At 37.1% G+C, this 22176-nt stretch overlaps 1 protein-coding gene across 4 annotated transcripts in view; it reads right to left on the bottom strand.

Moving 5' to 3' along the window:
- Positions 1–22176, bottom strand: part of DENND4A (DENN domain containing 4A) — a 52953-nt gene that overhangs the window by 9413 nt on the left and 21364 nt on the right. For all 4 annotated transcript variants that reach the window (XM_065688011.1, XM_065688010.1, XM_065688013.1 and 1 more), the window contains 16 exons: positions 20833–20899; positions 17132–17190; positions 16335–16479; positions 15583–15758; positions 13635–13735; positions 11774–11992; positions 11144–11289; positions 8105–8238; positions 7397–7532; positions 6618–6824; positions 6394–6522; positions 5984–6128; positions 4373–4492; positions 2686–2826; positions 1419–2512; positions 302–512 (listed from right to left, as the gene is read on the bottom strand). In XM_065688011.1, the coding sequence (XP_065544083.1) occupies positions 302–512; positions 1419–2512; positions 2686–2826; positions 4373–4492; positions 5984–6128; positions 6394–6522; positions 6618–6824; positions 7397–7532; positions 8105–8238; positions 11144–11289; positions 11774–11992; positions 13635–13735; positions 15583–15758; positions 16335–16479; positions 17132–17190; positions 20833–20899 (3230 nt within the window). The remainder of the gene's footprint in view (positions 1–301; positions 513–1418; positions 2513–2685; positions 2827–4372; positions 4493–5983; positions 6129–6393; positions 6523–6617; positions 6825–7396; positions 7533–8104; positions 8239–11143; positions 11290–11773; positions 11993–13634; positions 13736–15582; positions 15759–16334; positions 16480–17131; positions 17191–20832; positions 20900–22176) is intronic.

The following is a 22176-nucleotide window of genomic DNA, read 5'->3' as shown; positions in this document are numbered from 1 at the left end:
AAGTCTGGGCATGCCCTGAGGAGCAAAGTGGAGGGACCTAAGTAGACAGATCTTCCTTTCATCCTGATTCAGCTTAACACACTGTACTCCATAATGACAGTGCACCAAAAATTAATTCAACAGTCACTACCAATTATTAGCAAAAAAACCAACCCAAACCCCAAAGTCTGTCTGATGATCAGCTTCAATAGTGGCTTATAAAAATAGTAAGTTTTCCAAAAAGGATTTTTACTCCTTTTAGAAAACAACTTGTAAAACTGGAATATTTTTGTTCAGAATGATGCAATGCAAATACTCTTACCACACTGGTCAAATTGTTTTGCTGAGCCATCATGGGAAGCTGAGCTTTCTAGGCTTGTCCTGCTGAGGCCAATTCCTTTAATTTCTGAAGTGGTATTCTCCTGAGGAGAAGCACTTTCAAAATCATTGCAGACATCTTCATCAGTTAGAGAAGTAGATTCTGAGTCCAGAGCTCCAAGAGATGAAACGCTTGCTCGGTCTGAATTTTGATCCTGAGAGAAGAAAACAAATTGCACTGAGAAAAAGGAAAGCAAAAAGACTTCTGAAAACAAGACGTAGCCTTCTCTGGCCCAGTAAATTCAAAGCGTGAACTCTCCTTGGAAAATCATTTGGCTCAGATCTGTATTCAGAACCAATGTGAAACAAGGCAAGTTTCACTCAGGGTTAAACAGCTACATCAGGATTCTTGTAAAAAGATTTCTTTAAGAAATGAAAACCTAAATTGGTACTTAAACATTTTAATCCTGTAATTCTTTCCCACATTGCTATAAAAGTTAGCAGCAGCCACAGGAATACATTAGAATAAGGAAGGCATGCTTAACATTTCAGTTAATTAGTCTCAGATCTATCTTAAACACATAGGACAGTAGACCAACAGCAAACTGTGTCTACTTCATTCCCAAGGACTGGGAACACAATGAGCTTTGGTTTGAGTTGGGAGCAGCAGACAACATTCTAACCAAATGATCTTAGTTCAAAATTAGCCTTAAATCACTTTGGTTATCAATATAAGCAGATTTTCCTTTTTTCATAAGAGCAGTAAAGTCTTAAAGCCATTTTTGTTTATTTCAGCATTTTTTCTTTAGGTAAATAAGGGAAGATAGAGCAGTCTGCTCTGCCCTGTCACTACACTATGCTATATTTATGTTTTCCCATTAAGTATATTCTGAGCCAAAATCTGATGTGATTCAGGACAATAAGATTAGTGTCCCTGCAATTCAAACATGATTAAAACAACTTAATGTACATAGTCTACCATGATGCTTGCAGCCAAATGGTGGGTTCATCACATAGGAGTCAGTGATTGAAACTTTACAAAGCTTCTTCTTTAATTTATAGAAGCTTAAGGTGTTTGGGTTTTTTTGGAGGGGTGGTGGGCAGAAATTATAAAAGTTTACCTTTGAGGATGCAGCATACATTGTAAATTTTGAGTACCACTTGCTAGCTTTCTCTGCAACCCCTTTTCCAGCAGAAAACATGCTGCTTTTTAGAACATCAAACTTGGGTGTTAACAGCGTATCCAAGTTGAATGATGGTGAAGACACAAGTGTTAATGCACTAGCTGCATCTTGTGGCTGTTCCTTTGCTGGACTATTTGGGGAATAAGCTGGGGAGGACCAAAGCCTATCTCTTGTCCTTTCTTCATTTCTTGCATGATAACTCTTGGATTTGATAAGACTGGATGGCCTTGGGGAGTTTGGGGGAAGGCTGGACCTCCTGCAAGGCTGGATTATTGTTGGACTCTTTTTATTAGCATTTCTGTCATCGAAGGGCTTTTGCAACTCAATGCTTGGGGCACGACTTGACAATGGGCTGCTCATATTGTTCATGTACATAACTATCTCCTCAGCTAAATCTCGTCTTGCAGATGGAGTAGAAACACTTCTATCATCATCATCCTCCTCTTCCTCTTTCTGCTGTTCCGTCTCGGCCACCAGCAGAGACAGTGGATCAAATCCAGTTTCAACATCTGTCTTTTCAACTGGCTTTACTGGAAAGCTGCTCTTTCTCTGCAGCCTTTTGGATTTTTCACTGGAGGGTTTCACTGCTGTAGCTGTTTCAGGTTCTGCATCCAAGTCTTCCAAATCAAAGATAACAGGAGACTCCGTTTTATCTGTAAAACTGCAATCAAAAGCTGCGTCTTCATCACTAGATTCTTTCTCCAGGCTTTCTCTTTTAGATCCTAAAGAAGAACTTCTGATATTAAGAGTTTTTGGCCTTATGCTTTTCTGTAATGCACTAGAGAGGATTTTGGCATCTGCTCCTAGTTTTTCAACCATTTCTCCAGGGTTTGTTTCCTGATTTATTCTATTCATCATGAGTCCCACTAAGCCATCTCCACTCAGGTTACGGTTCCTGCTTTCCCATGGTATCTCCCTTAAGTCAGGTTCCACTGCGCTTTTATGTCTCTTTCTTAAGGATTTACTTTTTATAACTTCTGCATCACTGGCATCCTCAAAAGATGATGTAAAGAGCAATCCTACAGAACTCTCTGAAAAACAGATGAAACATGGTTCTTTATGTCTTGCTATGCAAGAAAATGGAACAAAAGTACACAAGAATGTAAATTTGTCTCATCTTTGGAACAGTTTACAACATAGATGGAATTCACTATATATTGTGCTAGTGGTCGGAAAGTTAAGTTCTATTTTCTCTTCCACTCACCTGTGCTGGCTTCTTCTACGGTACTGTCAACTGTACCATTGAGCCGCACAATGCTAGAAGCAGTTTTGGCATTACTTGAGTTCTGGTAATTTAGTTTAGGCAGGCAGTCACCACTCCCTTTTGTGCTTTCCACTTCAGACACTGTATATAAAAAAGAACAGACAGTTCTTTAGAAACAAAGCAACTTAATATAAATCTCAAATTCCGTGACCTATTAGATGTTTCATGTAGGATTGACAGCAGGCTGTATGCATCCCATTGATGCATAAGGCTGATACCTACTTGGGCAGAGGTTTTCAAGCTGAATGACTGGACTGTGGATATTTAATTCCCAGCATTACTTTTATAACTCAAACTTCCATAATCTTCTGTACACTGAGCCCAAGTAACCAGTTCCTGCACATAAAAGTGATGGTTGTGGAGCCTAAGACCACTTGTGTTCACTTTCAAATCACAGCTGTAAGAGTATTCTGTCCTGCCTTTGCAAGAGCTCAGGGCCAAAGAGCCTATCTTTGTTCAGATCTCCTTAACCCCCCATGACCATGACTACACAAGCAAAACTAAGCAAACGCTGCAGTATTTATGTTCACCTTTTTTGATATAAAAGAAATTCTGTTGCAGGTGGCTACCCAAAATAGAAAACTACTTTTCTGAACAAATTTGAGCAACTTAATATGCTCAAGTTGCATTCATAAGCACAAAACATTTTCAGCGCATCTATTACCAGGGAGAGACACAATCTTGACTTAATTATGGCTAAAAATAATACAAGCTTTCAGCAGAATTCACATTTTCTGTGTCCTCACAAGTTTCATTAAACATAAATGACCTGCTTGCCACCTTATCCATGGTCGTGAGAACACACCTGTAAGTCACAAACATACAAGCAAACTGTAGGAAAAATACTAATGCTAGAAGGAAGACTGTGGTCAAAAGAAAACACTGAAGTAAGTTTTCAGGTTCTATATTTTATCATACTTTTACACCACATCCGCTTGACAAGGGAATAGATAACTCAAACAGTAGGAGAGAGCACACTGAAAAATGTAATGATATTGTTATAACTTATTTTTATGTATATGGGAATCTCCACTAACTATACATTATTACTACACAATCTCATCTGCTGTATGCTTGCATAAAGTCTATGCTGCTCAACTGCAGTGAAGGGAACCATGAGCAGCAGATATAAAACTTGAAGAAAAGAAAAAGGTCCACAATGAATCCAAAGCCTCTCATTTCTGATGCACCTTCTAAATTTTGAGAATTCCCAGGAGCTGAATAATTGAGTCTACTCTCACAGACCTGCAGAAATTCAGCTCTTCTTCTCTTAGGGGACTGATAAAGAACACAGACTGGTAGAAAACCTTTCCCTGTAGATTATGCCTATGAAGCAATTAATTTTTTTTAAAGACAAAACCATGAAGCTGTAATTATCATTAAGCCTTTATATTATCACCATCACTTATTTGAAACAGAGGAGGGGAAAGAAGGACTGCCATTTTAAAAGTTAAACCACTATACATCCAGAAAATTACATTTAGAGAAAAAAAACCTTGAGGCATGGGCATAAACTGCCATTATCACACACACTCACTATAAAAAACATCAGCTGTCCCACTTAGCTTTTGCTGAAATCCCTATTTATCCACAGTGAACTAGATATCTGTATCCACAAAATACATACAAGAACTGGAGTCACTCTCTCTCTTGTCCTCCTTTTGTTCTTGTATATCTTGAAGACACGTTTTCCCTTGCTTGGCTTCTTCTTTGAATGATGTGTTATTGCCAGAGTCTGAAAGTCCTCCTAAGCACAACAGAGCCATGACAGAACAAAGATGATTATGGTAGTTAATACCATGACATAGTTAAAATAAATTGAATATCCACAGTAACTCAAAGGACTCTTATCAAGGGCTCTTGGGTTGCCCAGGAAAGTTGTGAATGCTCCATCCCTGGCAGTGTTCAAGGCCAGGTTAGACAGAGCCTTGGGTGACATGGTTTAGTGTGAGGTGTCCCTGCCCATGGCAGGGTGGCTGGAACTGGATGATCTTAAGGTCCTTTCCAACCCCAACTATTCTATGATTCTATGATCCTAAGTACATTGTAATTAACAGTGAACATTTTACCACAGAAAAGTGACTGGTTTACTTTTACAGTATAAGCATTAAAGCGATGCTCTATAGGATGAAATTAAAGGGGTAATTTGCAACATTTCTCTCTAAATACTGTACTAAAGCACTGCTTGTCTTCGATTCTGTTGCCTGGTTTATTTGATCAAAATGTCACATCTCTTCAAGAACTCCAAGAGGCACCTAAACATGGGTTCACTTTAGCATAGTGTGTTTCTCAGAGTTTATGTATGTAAATCTCATGGTTTTACTCTAGAAAGTAAAAAAAATTAAACAATGCAGCAGCAACCATGAGCTTGTTTGCAAAATAAGGTGAAAATAACCAGCACCACCCAAAAAAACCCCCTGCAAACATTCAAGTCACTGATCATTCTTAAGACAAAACACCATCCCTGGTGTATTAATATGGTCTGATTGATTTAATGGGAAAAATTTACTTGACGCTAGTGTGGTTGTCAAATAGCTCTGGTTGCAAGTGACCTTAAAAAGATAATCCAGATGATCGTCTTACATGTACACTGTAAAGGTCTTCCACAGTCAACTACATCTAAACTAACTATATTGCTGGTACTTCACAATGTACTATCTTGCTTTATTAGTAGTGAGTTATAGATACTGTGGAAAGTAGTAGCAATGAAAAATACACACTAGAGGTAATCACTGGCATGGTAATATAGCCATTTTAATGGCACATAAGTCTTTACTGGAAACCAACCCAAAATTTACAGCCTCAAATACTGTACTTATATTCTAGGTAAAAAATAAATACCATCATTTCACTTGGTCCAAAGAACCTGAAAATGGTTCTACAAACTCAAGAACTAATTCTGGTTGCCTCTTAACATCAAAAAATGGGGAAAACAAAAAGAGACAAGGCTGGAGAGAAGTTTGCCCATTATGAGACTGGCTATTGTATGAACTCGGATAATTATCACATCGATTTGCAGCTCATATTTTTTCTCCATGAAGAGCTGCTACAATAAAGAAAGAGCAGACTATTTTGGATTCAAAGAAACACACAAAAAAAGCTTTTTTTTTTCCAAAATTTTGCAAAAACTTTTTGGTTTTCTCTCTCCATGCTTTTATATGAAAGTCACAACAGAGCTTTTAGAAATAATTTTCTTATCAGCATGAAGGAAACAAAGAAGGGAACGTTAATACTATACCAGGAGCTGCTGTATGTGATGTGTTTGCTGGTAGCTTTTTCAATGCTTTTTTGAACTGTGCTATTCCTAAAACAACATTTCGTACTTTCATCCACAGGAAATAGCCACCTCGATTGCTTGAAGGCCAGGTGCTTTCCAGAACAGCCTATTTTGGAAATATTGGAAGTCAAACACAGTCATCTCAAGGAACCGTCAGGTGTGAAATAAACTTCCATTTCAAATTGGGTTACATTGGCAGTTATAAAGTAGACTTCTAAGCCTACAAAGACAACACAATATTCTGTCTTTTATTTCTTTCAGTTACTAGAAATGACAAAGTTACATCTGAACTGCTCCCTTATATTGTTTGCTTCTATTTGCGTGGATAAAAATGCATCTTTTGGTTTTCCTCCTCTTGCAAAAACACTTACCTTATTGTAATAGCCATAAGTAATTGCATTAGGGTCAACACCAGCTTTCTGCATTTCAAACAGCACTCGCACTGCTAGCACAGGCTGCCCATACTGTCCACACAGTTGCATGAGTACTCGGTAGCACACCTGAAAATACACACAAGTTAGTGCTGTGTTTCTGCAGTTTCATATACCCCATTCAATAAAACCCATGGGCTGTTTCTGGAATTCTGGGCTTTTACCTCATCAGGTGGATCTATTTTTTTGGTATGCATTTTTTGCAGCACATCATAAGCAGTTTTCAGAGCCCTGACTTTTGAATGGCACACTTTCACATACGCAGGAAGGCAGATAAACCAAAGACCGTAGCAGTGACGTAGCAAACACCTGGACCACATCTGTGGTATGGATGAGTACTTCTTAGCAATTTTATGTGCTGATTTAATTTCCTGTAAAGAATCATCAAGGTTATTTGTATGTATTTACATACACATTACACAAACCTACATGTTAAAAACTGATCATATAACATTAAACATGCAGAAACTGCAACATTACTATGAACAACATACTCAAAGTGAGAGAGAAAATTAAAGCAGAGTAATACCAAAACTACTTCCTGTGCAATATTCTACTCTTTAAAACTTGTATTTCTTTACATTTTTGTCTTTTTTTTTTTTGTCTTCATTATTTTGTAAGAAACATTTGAAAGTTAGAGCTCTTGGATAGTGAAAAGCAGTCAGAAAGATAATAAGGGAGCCTAACAGTTTATGCTTCTGGAGAACAGCATGAAGAAAGTGGAAAGTATGGGGACAGCACAGCTAGTGACAACCTGTGATCAGGGGCCCTGTATGACATGGTATAGGCAAGAAGAGGTAAACGTCCAAAGAACTACTAGCATGGTCACTGAATCAGTAAAACACTACTACGCTGCAGCCACTGCCAGTCCGTCTTTATAGCCCAACTCAAGATGAAGGCAGCAAGCTGTCACTTTCCAAAGCACGTCATGCTACAAGAGTACCTGTTTAGTTCTTCTGAACATTGGCGATGGGCTGTTGGGACTAGTGGCTTTTGAGGACAGTTTGTTACTTGGTGCTTTGAGAAATCCTTCTGGTCGCTCAAACAGATCTAGTTTTAACACTGGAAATCCATTATAGCTGTAAAAGAGATGTGTCAATTAACTCCTGGAAGGCAGTTCCAGAATGCGCATGTCACATAATAGCAAATGAAATCAATCACATAGTTGCACTGGAAGCTACACACGAAATAGAAAACACAAGCATAAACCTTTAAAGATACCATTGACAAAGCGGTTCACTAATCCATCTGCATGATTTCATGACTCTGTACAGACTCTTGACCTCTTATTTCAGTGTAAACAACTTCAATTGATAAAATCATTTGCTTTCATAGCATTTTCTTTAATTAATATGTCAAAGGCTTGATCCTAGTTAATAAAAGAATTATGGCTTAGTCCCTAGTGAACATCACATGACAGAGGTTTATAAAAATCAATATGAACAATATCAAAACTACCTAAAGATTAAATTAGATTTAAAAATGTTTCTAATCAGTAATGAAGAAACCCATAGAGAAACTCACTTAACATAATTATAGGAAAAATCTGTACTTTGTGGGTATAAAAAGAACATAGAAACTAAACCAAGATTTTGTAGAGTTAGGATGCTGTTAGGATTTTGGCTAGCATCCTACTGTGTCCTTGTATTACCTGTATTGCAGAGGGTGCTCTTCACCATTTGGCAGATGGGGAATCTCAGGTGGTGTAATGAAAACTGTATGCTCACTCTTGTATGACTCATCCAGCTCTATAAGTCGTGTTTCCCCAGTTTTGTCCATATCCACCTGGAGAGTTAGGTTAAATGAAAAAGTAGTCACTTGTGTTACTGTATTTTCTGCTGTTTCAATGACACGGTCAAGCAGAAGAAAGTCCGCAGCGGCATCAAAGGACTGCATCTTAAAAGCAAGGATGCCTTGTAAAGTTATAATGTGAACAGCAAGTGTTGCATTGATTTTCTGAACCTTACCCTAACACGACAATTGATTTTCAGTGACGTAGTCCAAATTGACTATTTTCAGGTAAATATAACAAGCAGTTGTACAAAGAAGTTAGTCTTCCTGAAAACAACCATTTCTGGAACTATGATTTCAACTGCAGCAGTAATTTGGAATTAATTTTTAAATATGAAATTAAAAGCTATTTTGCCCCCCTCTTTTTCTCTATTTTAACACTGAAAAAATAGCGAACTATATCCAATTGCCTGAAGTATACAGAATCTACAAACAACACTATTTAAGCAATTTCAGTCACTCGCATATTCATTAAAGCCATGCTAGTTTGCAGAGACTGCAGAAATACACATGCCTTCAAAGTGATAATGGGATAAAAACATGTGACCTTACTAAAATTAAAGTAACTTTGTTTTCCTAAAGAAACAGTAACCTGAGAGGTGAAGGGTAGATTCCTAATTTTTTTTCCTTCTTTCAGATAATTCAGTTGTATGTGTGGAAATATAAAAAAGGCACCTTGTAAATAACACTATTATTAAGCATAAATTACAGCTGCACTTGTTTTGTTTTGTTTTCAGCTTTGTAAGTGGGAATTTGACCATAAATCTGGCTGTTGCAGAGAAGAGGAGAGATTTGCACTTGCCAATTAATGTCCCTGCTCTAAAGGCAGCAGCAGAGACGTACTCCTGGGCTCCAGACAAATTTCAAAGCATCAAACTGCAGGATCAAGTGGGAGAAAACTGTAAAACAATTGTACTCAACTTCCGTTGCTTGAGACCATAAGAACCAATAAAAAAACCAAAGCAAAACTTGGTGACCCCAAACAAGATATTGGGTATCTAGGAACTGTTTCCCCTTGAGAAAAAGGACAGACAAGCCTTTAACTTACAAGTTTCCTGCTGCTACTGATGGCACCACAGAAACCACAAGGAACAGAGCAAATGTAACATGAGTTACATTCCACCTAAGAGCCTTTACTTGATATTTGTACTGATATTCATATTGCTTTGCCTTTGATCTTCTGTCACCAACTGTTTCTCCTCTAATACCTCAATAAGCGCTGCTTCTGCTTGTGGCAGGAGACGCGTCTCCATCTCAAAGAGCTGGCACTATCAAAACCTATTTCCTTCCTAGTGCACAGAACATGCTTTTTGTTCACATACTGAGTGTTCGGCTCACATACTGTCACAGTTTACATTTATAACCATTATTTAAATGGTTTAAGTGGCAACCAAATTACAGCCAAATGGTACATTATTTCAAAGACAGGAATAAGCAACCTGTGGAACGCAAGGATGCATATTCTTCACACCTTAAGAGTTTAGCAACATGTACAAAAGCAAGTCTATTCCACAGTTCTCTCCCTCCAATGAGGTGGAAATATACCAAGTAGCTTCAGTAGAATTCCTGAATATGCAAGATTTGATAAACATACAAAGAGGTGTTCTCAGTGACACGTTTTACTGCACGAGACAGATGGAAAGTATTAGCAAATTGAACCAGCCAAGTAGCAGGAACATATGGCTCCTGAAAAGCAGAAATAAACGAAACCTCACTTGGCAATTTAAATACTTCTAGGAATGTAGAAACCCCACAGTCACAAGTTCCACCAGTGAAATACAATGAAGCCAGTAGCTTAAATATGTATTGAATTGAGATAATTTTTGAATTCCTGGAAAAATGAAAACTTGTGAGGCAATTACACCATATCCTTCAGTAGGTGAAATGGGGAATAAACTACAATCTCTGCTGCTGCTGCCTAGGATAAAGGAACACATACAAGAGATTACTCTTCAACTTAAACTGTTCTTATAAATTATTTGAGGCAGGGCTTAGACTGTATTTTATAGACAACCAATTTCACAGCACATAAAACTTGGCTCAACCCAGTAGCCTATAGCTACATGTAAGAAAGTGTTGTATCATCTTTCAACCTATGAGATCACCCTTTCATGCATAACCTTTTGGGTACTGGTTTAGCCAGTGCAAGACATATATATGTAAGTAATATACAAATAAATATTCGCTTTGGAATATTTGGAATCACTGAAATTTGATGGTCAAAGAGCATCTTGGGTAAAGCTCTAATTCATATAGCAGTCCTTGGTATACTTCAACATTTTGACGCATGTTATCTGTATGTTACTATTAGGCATAGTATCAGAAATAAGAGGAAAGCAAGAAAGAGAAGCAGGGAAGAGAAGATAAGATGTATCACTGTTCAAAGAAATCCTACATAGAAACCCACTCCATGTCAATGAAAACGTAGTTTCACAAGCAGTTCTAAGCCATGGCAAATCCTAAACATACAGTAATTCCAGTGCCTCAGTTTCCCCACAATTACCACTGGCATAGAACTAATTATTTCATTAATAAAACCAATTGAAATAATCACTGACAGAAATAGAAGTTGGAAAAGTACAAGTGTTTTCTCATGGCGCTATCATAAGCGTTTTTTATAGTGGAAAGAAGACGCCCACAGCATCAACTAGTAAAATAGCTGGTATTAGAATAGATAAGCCTCTGCTTCAGCTGTACAAGCGGCTACTTCACCATTTAGAAGCAGAAATGAAACAAAGCCCAACCAAAAAAAGTAAAATGAAAGGCTACAGTGACTAAAAAAGGGAAGAAAAAATGGAAATCAACTTGCACTTCAAATATATTTTACTTGCACAGTATAAAGATACTGTAAGAAACAGCACAAGTTAAAAAACCTGTATGTGTATGAAGACATGCTTACTTTATCTACGCAGTCATCGAAAAAAGCAAGGCTTGCATCCTTATCACTGACAAAAGAGCACTCTTCAATGAAGCGAATAAACATCTGAGTTTTGGTCATCAGCGTGTAGAACTTCTGATGTGAACGATCTCGACTTTTGAGGAAACCTATAAAGTGAAATCAGAATCAGGTAAGAATGCCTAAACCAAAGAAGCCCTCACCAAAAGTCAGCATACATTCTGCTAATGAGCAGCCATAGAATCAGAATTGTTTGGGCTGGAAGGGTCCTTAGAGATCATCTAGTTCCACCCCCCTGCTATGGGCAGGGACACCTTCCACCAGAGCAGGTTGCTCCAAGCCCCATCCACCCTGGCCTTGAACACTGCCAGAGATGGGGCAGCCACAGCTTCTCTGGGCACCCTGTGCCAGCGCCTCAGCACCCTCACAGAGAAGAATTTTGTTCCTAGTATCTAATCTAAATCTGTCCTCAATAACCTTTCTGCAGTGTTTTTCACTACTATGCAATTTTATCTGCACCTGTATTTCCACCATGGTTTATAAAACTAATACCACAAAAGTTTTTATTCTTTAAATAACAGAGAATCTAAAATAATAAATTAGTATACTTAAAACAAGTTTATGAGTCTTCACCTTGTAGTTCAAACAGAGAACTTGCATCTGTGGCTGTTTCAGAGGGTGCCTCTGTTATTGGCCTGAGATAAGACCTGTAGCCTTTTAGTATTGAGGCCATGAAACACAGAAATGCTTCCTGGATCTCCAAATCTAACAGATGCAGTTTCTTCCCAGAATTAAAATCGTAGTCATTCATTGCTAATTCCATTAATGCATCTTCTCTTGGTCGCTGTTGCACTGTGAACAAAAACAACATTATAATGGTTTACTTTCTTATCCCTCCCACTATTTGTAAAACAAAAAAGGTATCCTATTAGAATCACTGATTACTGAGCTCCATTAAGTTTGGAACAGATTAATACATGCTATTAAATTCAATCACGATGTGCCAGAATGGATTCAGCTTGACCTTTTACGACTCCTGTATCTCTGGATAACATCAAAAGCCTTTATTTATTTACATTTAGCTTTTCAGCACATTAGTTACTACAGCAACAGAGAGAATCAGTATGGATAGAGCTTTAAAAAAACCCTCAAAGAATGTTGTTTGTAGAAATATGTGAAAATTTATACGAGAGCTTCTTAAAGAATCGTCTTTTAAGGACAAACAGATAGATGGGATGTGTGTTATTGTGTTTTCTTTTTTACAGTGCTTTTCATTTCAAAGTGTTTCCAAAAAGCAGGCAATACATATTAAGTACCTATATACTCAGAAAAGCACCACTCAGATGCAAAGTGGAGCCACCAAAATACATCACAATGCAAAATGCCGATACAGAGAGAAAGCAAGCTTTTTATTTCAAGCTCCAGCAAAATGCCTATTCTTAAAGTAGATACTTGTATCAACATTTTAAAGCCATCAGGACTCTAGCTAAGACTTCACTGCTACAATAACCTCCTGTTTCTGTATATACTAACTGGGACACAGTTAAAAGTCTAGTGACCTCAATAGCCAAGAAGGTGTAAACAGCCTTTAAAAGTGCCCTAAATCCAAGTTAAATTACAAAGATCCCATGCGATGTGCTTTCCAGGTATGTATTCTCAAAGATGTAGTGTTGGACAGCCCCATCCTTTTCACACTCCGATTTAAGTCTTAACCACTTGCTGTCTCTGCCACAGAAACTTGATTTTACAATTGCATTATTGCTGCTAAAGGCTCCCTCCAATGCCTATGAAACTCATCTTCTAAGCAGACAGGTAATGCCAGAGTTCTGACAGACTTCCTTCCCACTTCACAAAGCCTATTAGCTCTGATACCCAAGCTCATCAGCTGGCCTTGATGACATTGCTATTTCCAAATGCTTTGTTTTAAAGAAGTCACTAACATCACTCTTACCAATTTTTCTGCTTTCTCATATTAAGATTCAATATACTTTGCCTGTATCAACAACCAATTTTTGTTTTTACAGTTTTATTTTTGTTGTTTATTTTTTATTTTTATTCAGTATTTGTGCTATACATTAAAACCCCCAAAGTTTATAAAACATTATTTCCATCTTAAAATTTAGATATGTCAAAGTTACCTCAATTGTCAAGATATCAACAGACTTGAGCAGGCTTTGAGGACCAAAAAGTCTTTATTTGATCCTGGCCTACACTTCGCTTTACTATTCCCTTCTCATAAAAGCTCTGCTTTTTTGTCCAGTGGGAAGATAATCAATACAAAGGGGTATCTATTGAACATCACCTCCACCCCAAAAGCCTCTATGTAGGTTCTAATCTCTGGACTTAAAGTACAGATTTTCCTGTTCCATTCAAAAAAATAGGTTTTTTTTAAGGTGACTTTTTACATATCTCAACATATTTAATTAGCTGTATTTATCTGTTCATGTGGCACACTATATTCAGTGTAAATCTTGCTATGTACTTTCCCACTCACATTCTGCCAGTTGCTGATATAAATTACTTAAAGTGTTCATGAGATTTTTACAAGGTTTCTTTGGTAAGATCTTCCATGCTATAGTTTTCTTATCTCCAGTTCTGAAAGGAAAGAAACAAAAATGAGTGAGTATACACATGAAGAGTGTGTGCCTATAGGACTGTATTTCTCACCAGAGAAATGGGAGAACATAGAAAATTTGCTCCATTAAAACACAACGGAGGAGGATCGAAAACCAACCAGTGAAGTGAAACTTGATTTACTACATAGAGACTGATAGCAGCCATCCAACCAATGCCCCATATTTCAGGATGACAGTTATGCTGCCACTCTCTAGCACTGCAATCAGTCCACTTAGAACTCATGAAAGATGGATTAACAGTATTAAGCACCAGCCATTGCACGAGCCACCACCACACATGCTATGATCTGAGTTGTCCTTAAACTAGGAGGGAGATAATGACTACAATGCCCATAGTAACCTGAATTCAAGTTGATATGTCAACTGCTTTGTGTTTAGCAAATATAGATGTGGACTTGAGTGCATCATGATGAAGATGAAAGAAAATGACAATATTCATTGTCAACAGAGGGCACCAGCAAGCCTCAAGACCCTCTTGGTCACAGAGTTACCAAAACTTTAAGCATTTGTTTGATACTTTTTCCATATGATGAAATAGAACTAATCTGTTCTAAGAACATACATTGAAAGTCAGCTATAATCTACTTACAGCTGAAATATCTATTCTATGGGACAACAGAAATAACTGGAAATAAAGGATTTTCAATTAACGGATTAGACAAATACCAAAAGAAATGCACAAACATGTTCTTCTCAACCAAAAAGTAACAAAACCAAGACTTAAGTTATCACAACCTAGCTTGAACTAGCTCCTGAACATTTCAGAGCAGAATTGCTATACCAAATTGCTATCAGCATAAAATCCTGAACAAGATTTTCTATGCACAAATATTTAATATACACAGCATTCTCTAAATACACACACAACTACTGAAGAAAAAAATAACCTCACAAATCAGATAACTTCAGAAAAAAGGTTTCAGTTAGGCACAGTAACACTGAAAGACTGCTACCAACAGGAGGATGACAAAAGAAGACTGACCAGAGATGAAGTACATAGTGGGAATATTAAACCTTATACTGACCTAAAAGTTTAATTCTGAAATACAATTTGAATCACTTTCAAGTGTTTTAGAATCTTGAACTAGAAGCCTTACGCTCTTCCATCTATTTTTATATCACATCATTGCAAGGAAATGAATAATTCTCTGTTTTGATTATCATAACAATATGGACTGTTTCCCCGTGGTTTGAGTGCACTACTGTCCCATACTAGCATTTTAGATACTAAATAACTGGTATAACAGAAAAATGCAGTACTCTACACATTTCTGAAGGAGAAATATAATAATACTGTTAATTCAGTTGTTAACAGTGGCATGATTCTAAGTCTCAATTAAGATTCTCACCCATGAAAGTTCACATCTCTAATTCTCAACATGAATTTCCTATACTTCAGATTGATATGAAGTGTGATTTAATAGTTATAATTTTCAAGCAGATGCTCACACGACGACACCAGAATTACTTGAAGACTAAGAAACCTCATCATGAGAAACAAAATTTACTCTTCTCCTGCAGGCACAATGAAGTGAGACACAGTATGGTTAATCCAGGAAATGTGCCAAGATGCACAATAAGATTTTAATGTAAGACTAAAAGGCAATAATGTTCCGTGAGGACTGCACCTCTACTCTGCTGTGTTGAACAAGAGATACAGTTTCTAGCATGCTCATTTCAAGAAGAAAGTTCAGATGTCTGAAATACCTCTCCCCTTCAAGTTTTGCAAAAAAAGCTAGTTCTTGCCTTTGAAAACAGGAAACAAAAGAAATTAACATAGAAGAAATATTGTTAATAAATACTTACTGAGAAATTGTATTGGTATCTAGGTCAACACAGCTAACGTCTGGTGGAGGGTCATAGAGATCAAAGTATCTTGAATCAATTCCCACTATGAATGGGCACGGTGCACTTAACACATCTGCCAGTGCCAAGGGACAGAGAGGAATATAGGGGCAAGGCCAGTGGAAGGGAAATATCATCTTTGGAAATATGCAGAGACAAAAACATAAGTTTAACATCTATAATAGTATAATCTATGCAAGCAAAAACCTCACTCCGCTGACTGCTACGTCACAATTATTTAACAGATAATTATTACTAAAAATCTAGATGCAGAGTATTAAATAAATGCACTCATTTCTCTAAAATTCAATTTGTAGTATGAAGCTCTTCAGTATAATAGACTGTATACAGCAGAGGTACCAAAACTGCTTAGTGAAGGCAGGCAGGAAAGTAGCATGCATTTAAAATTCTGTCATAGAGAATACAGTGCTATTTGGGAACATCAGGAACTTGTATTTAGTGCATTGTGATGACCAAACAGCATCCTTATTTACAACATTTACACACAAAGAACCAAGAACAGTTAGTCTCGCTCTTCTATATTCATGAGGTATCATTAGCATTGTGAATTTTTCTCTCTAATAATCTTTTTTTTAATTCTTATTTAAAAGTAACCTCTAAGCCTAACAGCGCTACTACTAATTTTAGATTTTGTTTAAAAAACATTCTTTTTTTTCACTTGCAGGTATATGATTAAAAAACCCATTACTTACAGAGACTAATGCCTCTGTCACACTAGTAAGGACAGAAGGTCGTAATGAATGGATGAGAATTTTATGTTCCGTCACAGCAAACACAAGTAGAGTTACTGCATTTTCAGGTCCTAAATTCTGAAGTAGTGTAGAAAACTTGCCCCCACTGTAAGAGAACATTAACACACTGGTGAGTTACAGTGGACCATAAAAAAATGCTCAGCAGCAAAAGAGAAAACCAGGCATTAGAGTGGGATTTCATGAACACGCACCTGCAAATATTTCTTCCAAAGACTACAAAGCAGACTACATGGTACACTTGACTGTTCAGTGAAGAACGGTTACTTCCCAGTAGTAACAATTGTCTTTAACCATAGTCTTTAATCAGTCTAGACTATTTTCAGGATACACACATGATGATTTCGCTTTAAGCAGCAACTTACAGGGAGGCAACATGCATGTCTTTAATCATCCTCCTGAACTGAGACATGACAGTTAAGACAGTCACAGAACTCCTTCAATTCCCTTGCAAAACAAAAGCTTCACTATCTTGGGAACCCAGGTACCAACTCCTAGAAAGGGAATTAACAATCTACATTCTGCCTCAAGAACCACTATAATGACTTAAAAACAGATAGATATTGTTCAGCAAGTAGGTATCCTTGTCCGGGCTTGGGTCTAATCACATATATAAAGCTTCAGACACGCTACAAAAGGCACCAGAGAAGGTAAGGTAATTTGCACAGTTACAACTCAAAGTACCAAATCTTTTCTGCAGTCTAGATCAGAATACATTTCACAATTAAACAGCCACTTGCCTCAGTGGAAGAGGTGATGACACAGGTTGGCTAAGAATCAGGTTATCATGTGGAGATAGCTGGAAAAAGATTTTAAAATACATTCTTTTTATTGTGAAGTTTGGACACATTTATTAGAACTTACACAACTATAACAAAGAACACCTAAAAATAAAATTTAAACTAAGCTGAACCTTATATATCTCAGTTGTACAGCACTGTAAGAAGCAGTGGGCACTGCTATGCATCAGTTATCTTCTAGTAAAAACCAGGCAAAGCACGATCTTTCTTTCTTGGTCAGAACTGAACACATTGCATATTCATAAAGAGGAATTTAAAATAGCTAATACTGCAAAAAAATGAATATATTAACTGCTGAAAAATAAAGGCTTCTGTATTTTAAGGGAAGTGAGGACCCATACTTCATACATAGCTTCCACGGGGCAGAGTGGGGGTTCTTTTTGGATTTAAGGGGAAAGAGATGGATAATATGCATGAAAGGGAGAGATGTGGGGTCATAGCTTAAGGTAATATTTTCTTCAGGAGACATAAGAATTAGGCTTTTAGCTGGTGGAAACAGCTCAGCTTTGATAGAATCTTCAAAATTTGCATTAGTTGAAGATCCAAGACAAAGATCTTATTAATTCACATTTTTCTTACAGTGATATGACATCAAGAGGAATCATTCATATATTCAGCATGAATAGGATGATTCAAATGAGGACAAGCATACAGATACACAATCAACTTATCAAAGATCAGGCCAACATTTTCAGCCATAGTAAATCAAAGGTAACAAGATACCAATTACTTTCATCCTCCCTTTAAGTGGTCATGCATTTTCTATCTATTGTATAAAAGCACACATACAAGCAGCAGTAGTAATTTAGTAACCTTCAGTAACATTTCATTTCTGAGTGATAACAGATAACCAGACAACAGAAGATGAGATGAATTAGTAACACAAATGCCAAAGCACTAAGTCACCTAACACTGTGCCTAGACAGACACATAGAACACAAGGCATTAGCAAGAGCCTCTACAAAACTGCTTCCTTGCATATTTCATGTAACAGAGCTTTTGAAGGCTGATGCTACATTTAGCTTCAGTGACAAATGAGGATGGCCACACCACTCTACATGCTAGATTTATCTTCAAATAAGTCACCTTGTGACAGCCACCACCATTAGCTTGTTCAGGGAAAGAATTCAGACAACTCATTTTTTCAGACTGAGGTAACCTTCATAAACTACCCTCAGAAAGGAAGCTTCAGCCTAATGTCCTATAGCTTTTGTGTTTCACAAAAGCAGATCAACACAATCAAACATCTATTCCAAGGAGTGTCTCCCCCTTAGGCAGAAGGGACACTTACTGACCCCATTCTTCAGAGAGACAAATACATTACTCAATGTATTTCACAACCTGAAAACTTCAAGAGCATATCATTATAAGAGGAATATCTGTGTAATAAGGGGATGTAGGACATGGAGAATGGGGTTTAGCAGATCCCAGACCAGAAACAACTTAATAATGGCAGCTGGAGACCAGGAATCAGGAACACTCCTCAATGTTTTACTAATGGCTATAATTTCTTGGAAACTTAAGTCAGGCATATGTCATGCTCTCTCTCACTCATAACAGATACCAAGAGGGATCTAAGAATGTGTTAGATATCCATACTGGCATACACGTAGTTACTAAAAATACAGCAGGTTTCATTTTCAGAAAGCATATAAGCACTTGCAAGAAATTCTACAGCAACACATACTCAGAATGATTTGCAATACTAGTTATTTAGCAAAAGATAACCATGTTTTCAAATAATAAGCTTCAGAATGAAATTACTACAAGAAATGACTGAAGAACAGCAAAATGAAATCCTAAAAGCTTGTCATTTTCAAGAAGACAGACATTTCCCCCACTATTTAGGAAAACATCTTCAATACAATCACCTGTGATTTTATTCAGTGCAGTATCAAACACAACTCAAAAGTCCCTGAAAGCAGCTGAAAGGAAGTACTTCTTAGACCTAAACTACCACCACTTATTTTAAAAGCGGTTTGTCCTCCATCTGTACTATCAGCCACTAAAGTAGCACTAACTTGATGCATACAACATTTTGAGGATGCTGTGCATATATATACACACAGATAAGTAATAAATATACACAAGATATGTAAGGTATAACAGACATAACTTCATGCCACTTGCTCTAGGTTCTCAGACTTTATTTCAGGATATTATGGGTGTAAACTGGAACATAGGAAGTTCCACGTTAACATCAGGAAGAACTTCTTTACTGTAAGAGTGACAGAGCACTGGAACAGGTTGCCCAGGGGGGTTGTGGAGTCTCCTACACTGGAGATATTCAAGGCCCGCCTGGACAAGTTCCTGTGTGATGTACTGTAGGTTACCCTGCTCTTGCAGGGGGGTTGGACTAGATGATCTTTTTAGGTCCCTTCCAACCCTTGGGATTCTGTGATTCTGTGTGATACACCCATGTATACTTTGACAGAGTTACCCAAAATTCAGACTTATAAAAATTACATGTTTTTCTCTAAACTAACTTATAGTTCTCTGTAAATATCTTTAGTGTTTCCAAGCACAAATATTTTACTGAATGTGAATTAGGAAAAACCCAAACCAAGAACTGGGTTTTGAATTGAACTTCAAAATCATGATAAACGTGACAGAAGCGTCAGATACAGTTTCAGTATAACTGTTCTCCAACCCCTTTTCAGTATTAGTAATCAATGTCGTTTCTTTAGAATACTCAAGTATGCTAAGGAAGATCTTTAATACTCAATACTCAATGTATTTACTCTGAAAGACTTCACTAGCTTATGGGCTACTACATTAAGACAGAAAACTGCAAAGGGCTCTCCGTATTTTATTGCACGCAAGTAATAACAGAGTTACACCGGTTTGACCAATTCATTCAAAACCACATGACTGGTAGAATAACCATAAGCAGAGTAGAGCTGTCTTTTCCTTAGCAATCAAATTTTAACATGTCTATACCCATTTGGCCTCTTAGGAGGAAGATAAACATCAAGATTTAATACCACTTCACTTAAGAAGTCTTTGAGAAAGGGATTTCCTCTCTCCTACCAACAGTGACATGGGTGCAATTTCACATAACTGCTAACCTAATTCTGGCAATTATATCCTTTCACTCACACCCAGTAAAATATGCTGGGTCTTGCAGGTAGGCCAGAATAAGGGTCATATTTGATTAAGTGCCTCTGTTGAATGTGTGCAGCTCTTGCAGTTTTCAGTAAGAGCTATCCATTATGTACAGGACAGCAGGAAGCCCTTTGGGAAAAGAGGTAATCAGGAATATACACCTCACATCTGGTTTTAATTTTATTTATTTATTTTACACTCAGCCTTCATACAGTAGCAAGAAGAAAACAGTTCAAAAGCTACTGCAAAAGTCAAACCAGATGCGGACTTTGAGTAGTTTTTCATTAATTTTCATATAATCTGAAAGAAAAAAAATCAGGTTCTAAGCTTACTAAGCAGTTCCTGAAAGATCTCATTAAAGTCCTTAACTGAAAGGAAACAGAACAGTGAGAAATCCATAAAAATCAAGTGTATGAATTTAGGAAAACAATCCTGAGCAATAAGAACAACTAGAACATAAAAATTCCATTTACTAACCTGCTCAACTGCTGTTTTGTCTTCACTGAAGACACAGCTATTAAGAAATTAACACTTACCTGGACGAGAATTCTTGGCCTCTGAGGGGATGGAAAAGGAACTTTATGCATGAAATGGGAAATGTGTCTAAAGGAAAAGAAAAATACTGATTTAGTGGAAGTTACAAGCTTCAACTGCTTTACCTCAAGACAAAATTATTGTCAGTAACAGAAATCATTATATAAAAATGGCACTTTATTATTCAGAAGACAGAGCAAGAAAACCCAGCACCCAAGCCCTACAGGGATTTTCTGACCTTCAAAACCTATTTTTCTACTAGTGACATCCCAAATGGCAGGCCAGATTATCTATCAGACCACGAGGTTCATTTGTGAGACTGAAAAAGTACTGAAAGGAGCTTTTTAACAAACAGAAATAAAAGTAAAGTAGAAATATTGATGTTTGAGTACTATAACACCATATTACAATCACGCTTCTAAGACGAGCTTGAAATGGCATGATTCCTCAGAGACAATAACTGGTTATTTGCCAAGAAATACTCACAGCTGTGTATCAAAGAGAGTCATTAAGTTCATTCATTTTCTTCACTTTCAAATTAAAAATGTTATATAAGATTTCTGATGAAAAAGTATTAAAGTTCTTCCATATACTACAAATACAGATTTATTTTTTTAAGCTCTCAGTTTTATGAAGCAATTGAATTTGCACGAGTTCTAAACGTGTAGGAGTTCTACATGATACACATTGATATTTAAAGAAACTACTTGCAATCAGTAGAAAGTCAGGAAGAAACAGGTAATTCATAATAAATCACATGCTACAGCACATACAACACACTTTCCTATGATTTCTGCAACTCTTACGATTATTATGACACAGGCAACCAACTAAAGTTGGAAGAAATTCGGACAAACCCACAAATAAGCGTTGATTCATACAGAAGACTTGTTCCCGATATTTCTCATTCAAATCTATACATTTCCTATTTTATTGTAGCCACATATCTCACATTTAGATGTATGCAAACCTCCCAGTTTCTACTGGTTTTAATTTTGTGTACTTGTGTCAGGTTTAACTTTTTTGTTGCAGTTCTATAATGACATAACTGGTCTTAACCATAAGCAGGACTGTGCCTCCTCTCCAGCACTCCTCAGCTGATCTCCCTTGTGACAGCATCAGTGCTTGGGCAGCCACATGGCAAATAAGAACAGGAAAGGAATCAGGCTGACAACGGATTTGGGGTTTTGTCTTTATTACCAGTGTATGAAGATGGATGGTCACAGACCATATAGCAAACATCAAGGGAATGGCCTGCTTGCAGTAGCGGGGCTGACTGAAAATGTTCAAATACACACATATGGCATAGACAACCTTCATCATCATTAAAACAGCCAAAGAATCTA

Source organism: Lathamus discolor, chromosome 8 (genome assembly GCF_037157495.1).
Source record: "Lathamus discolor isolate bLatDis1 chromosome 8, bLatDis1.hap1, whole genome shotgun sequence".
Lineage (NCBI taxonomy): Eukaryota > Metazoa > Chordata > Aves > Psittaciformes > Psittacidae > Lathamus > Lathamus discolor.
This window is presented reverse-complemented; position numbering and strand designations above follow the sequence as displayed.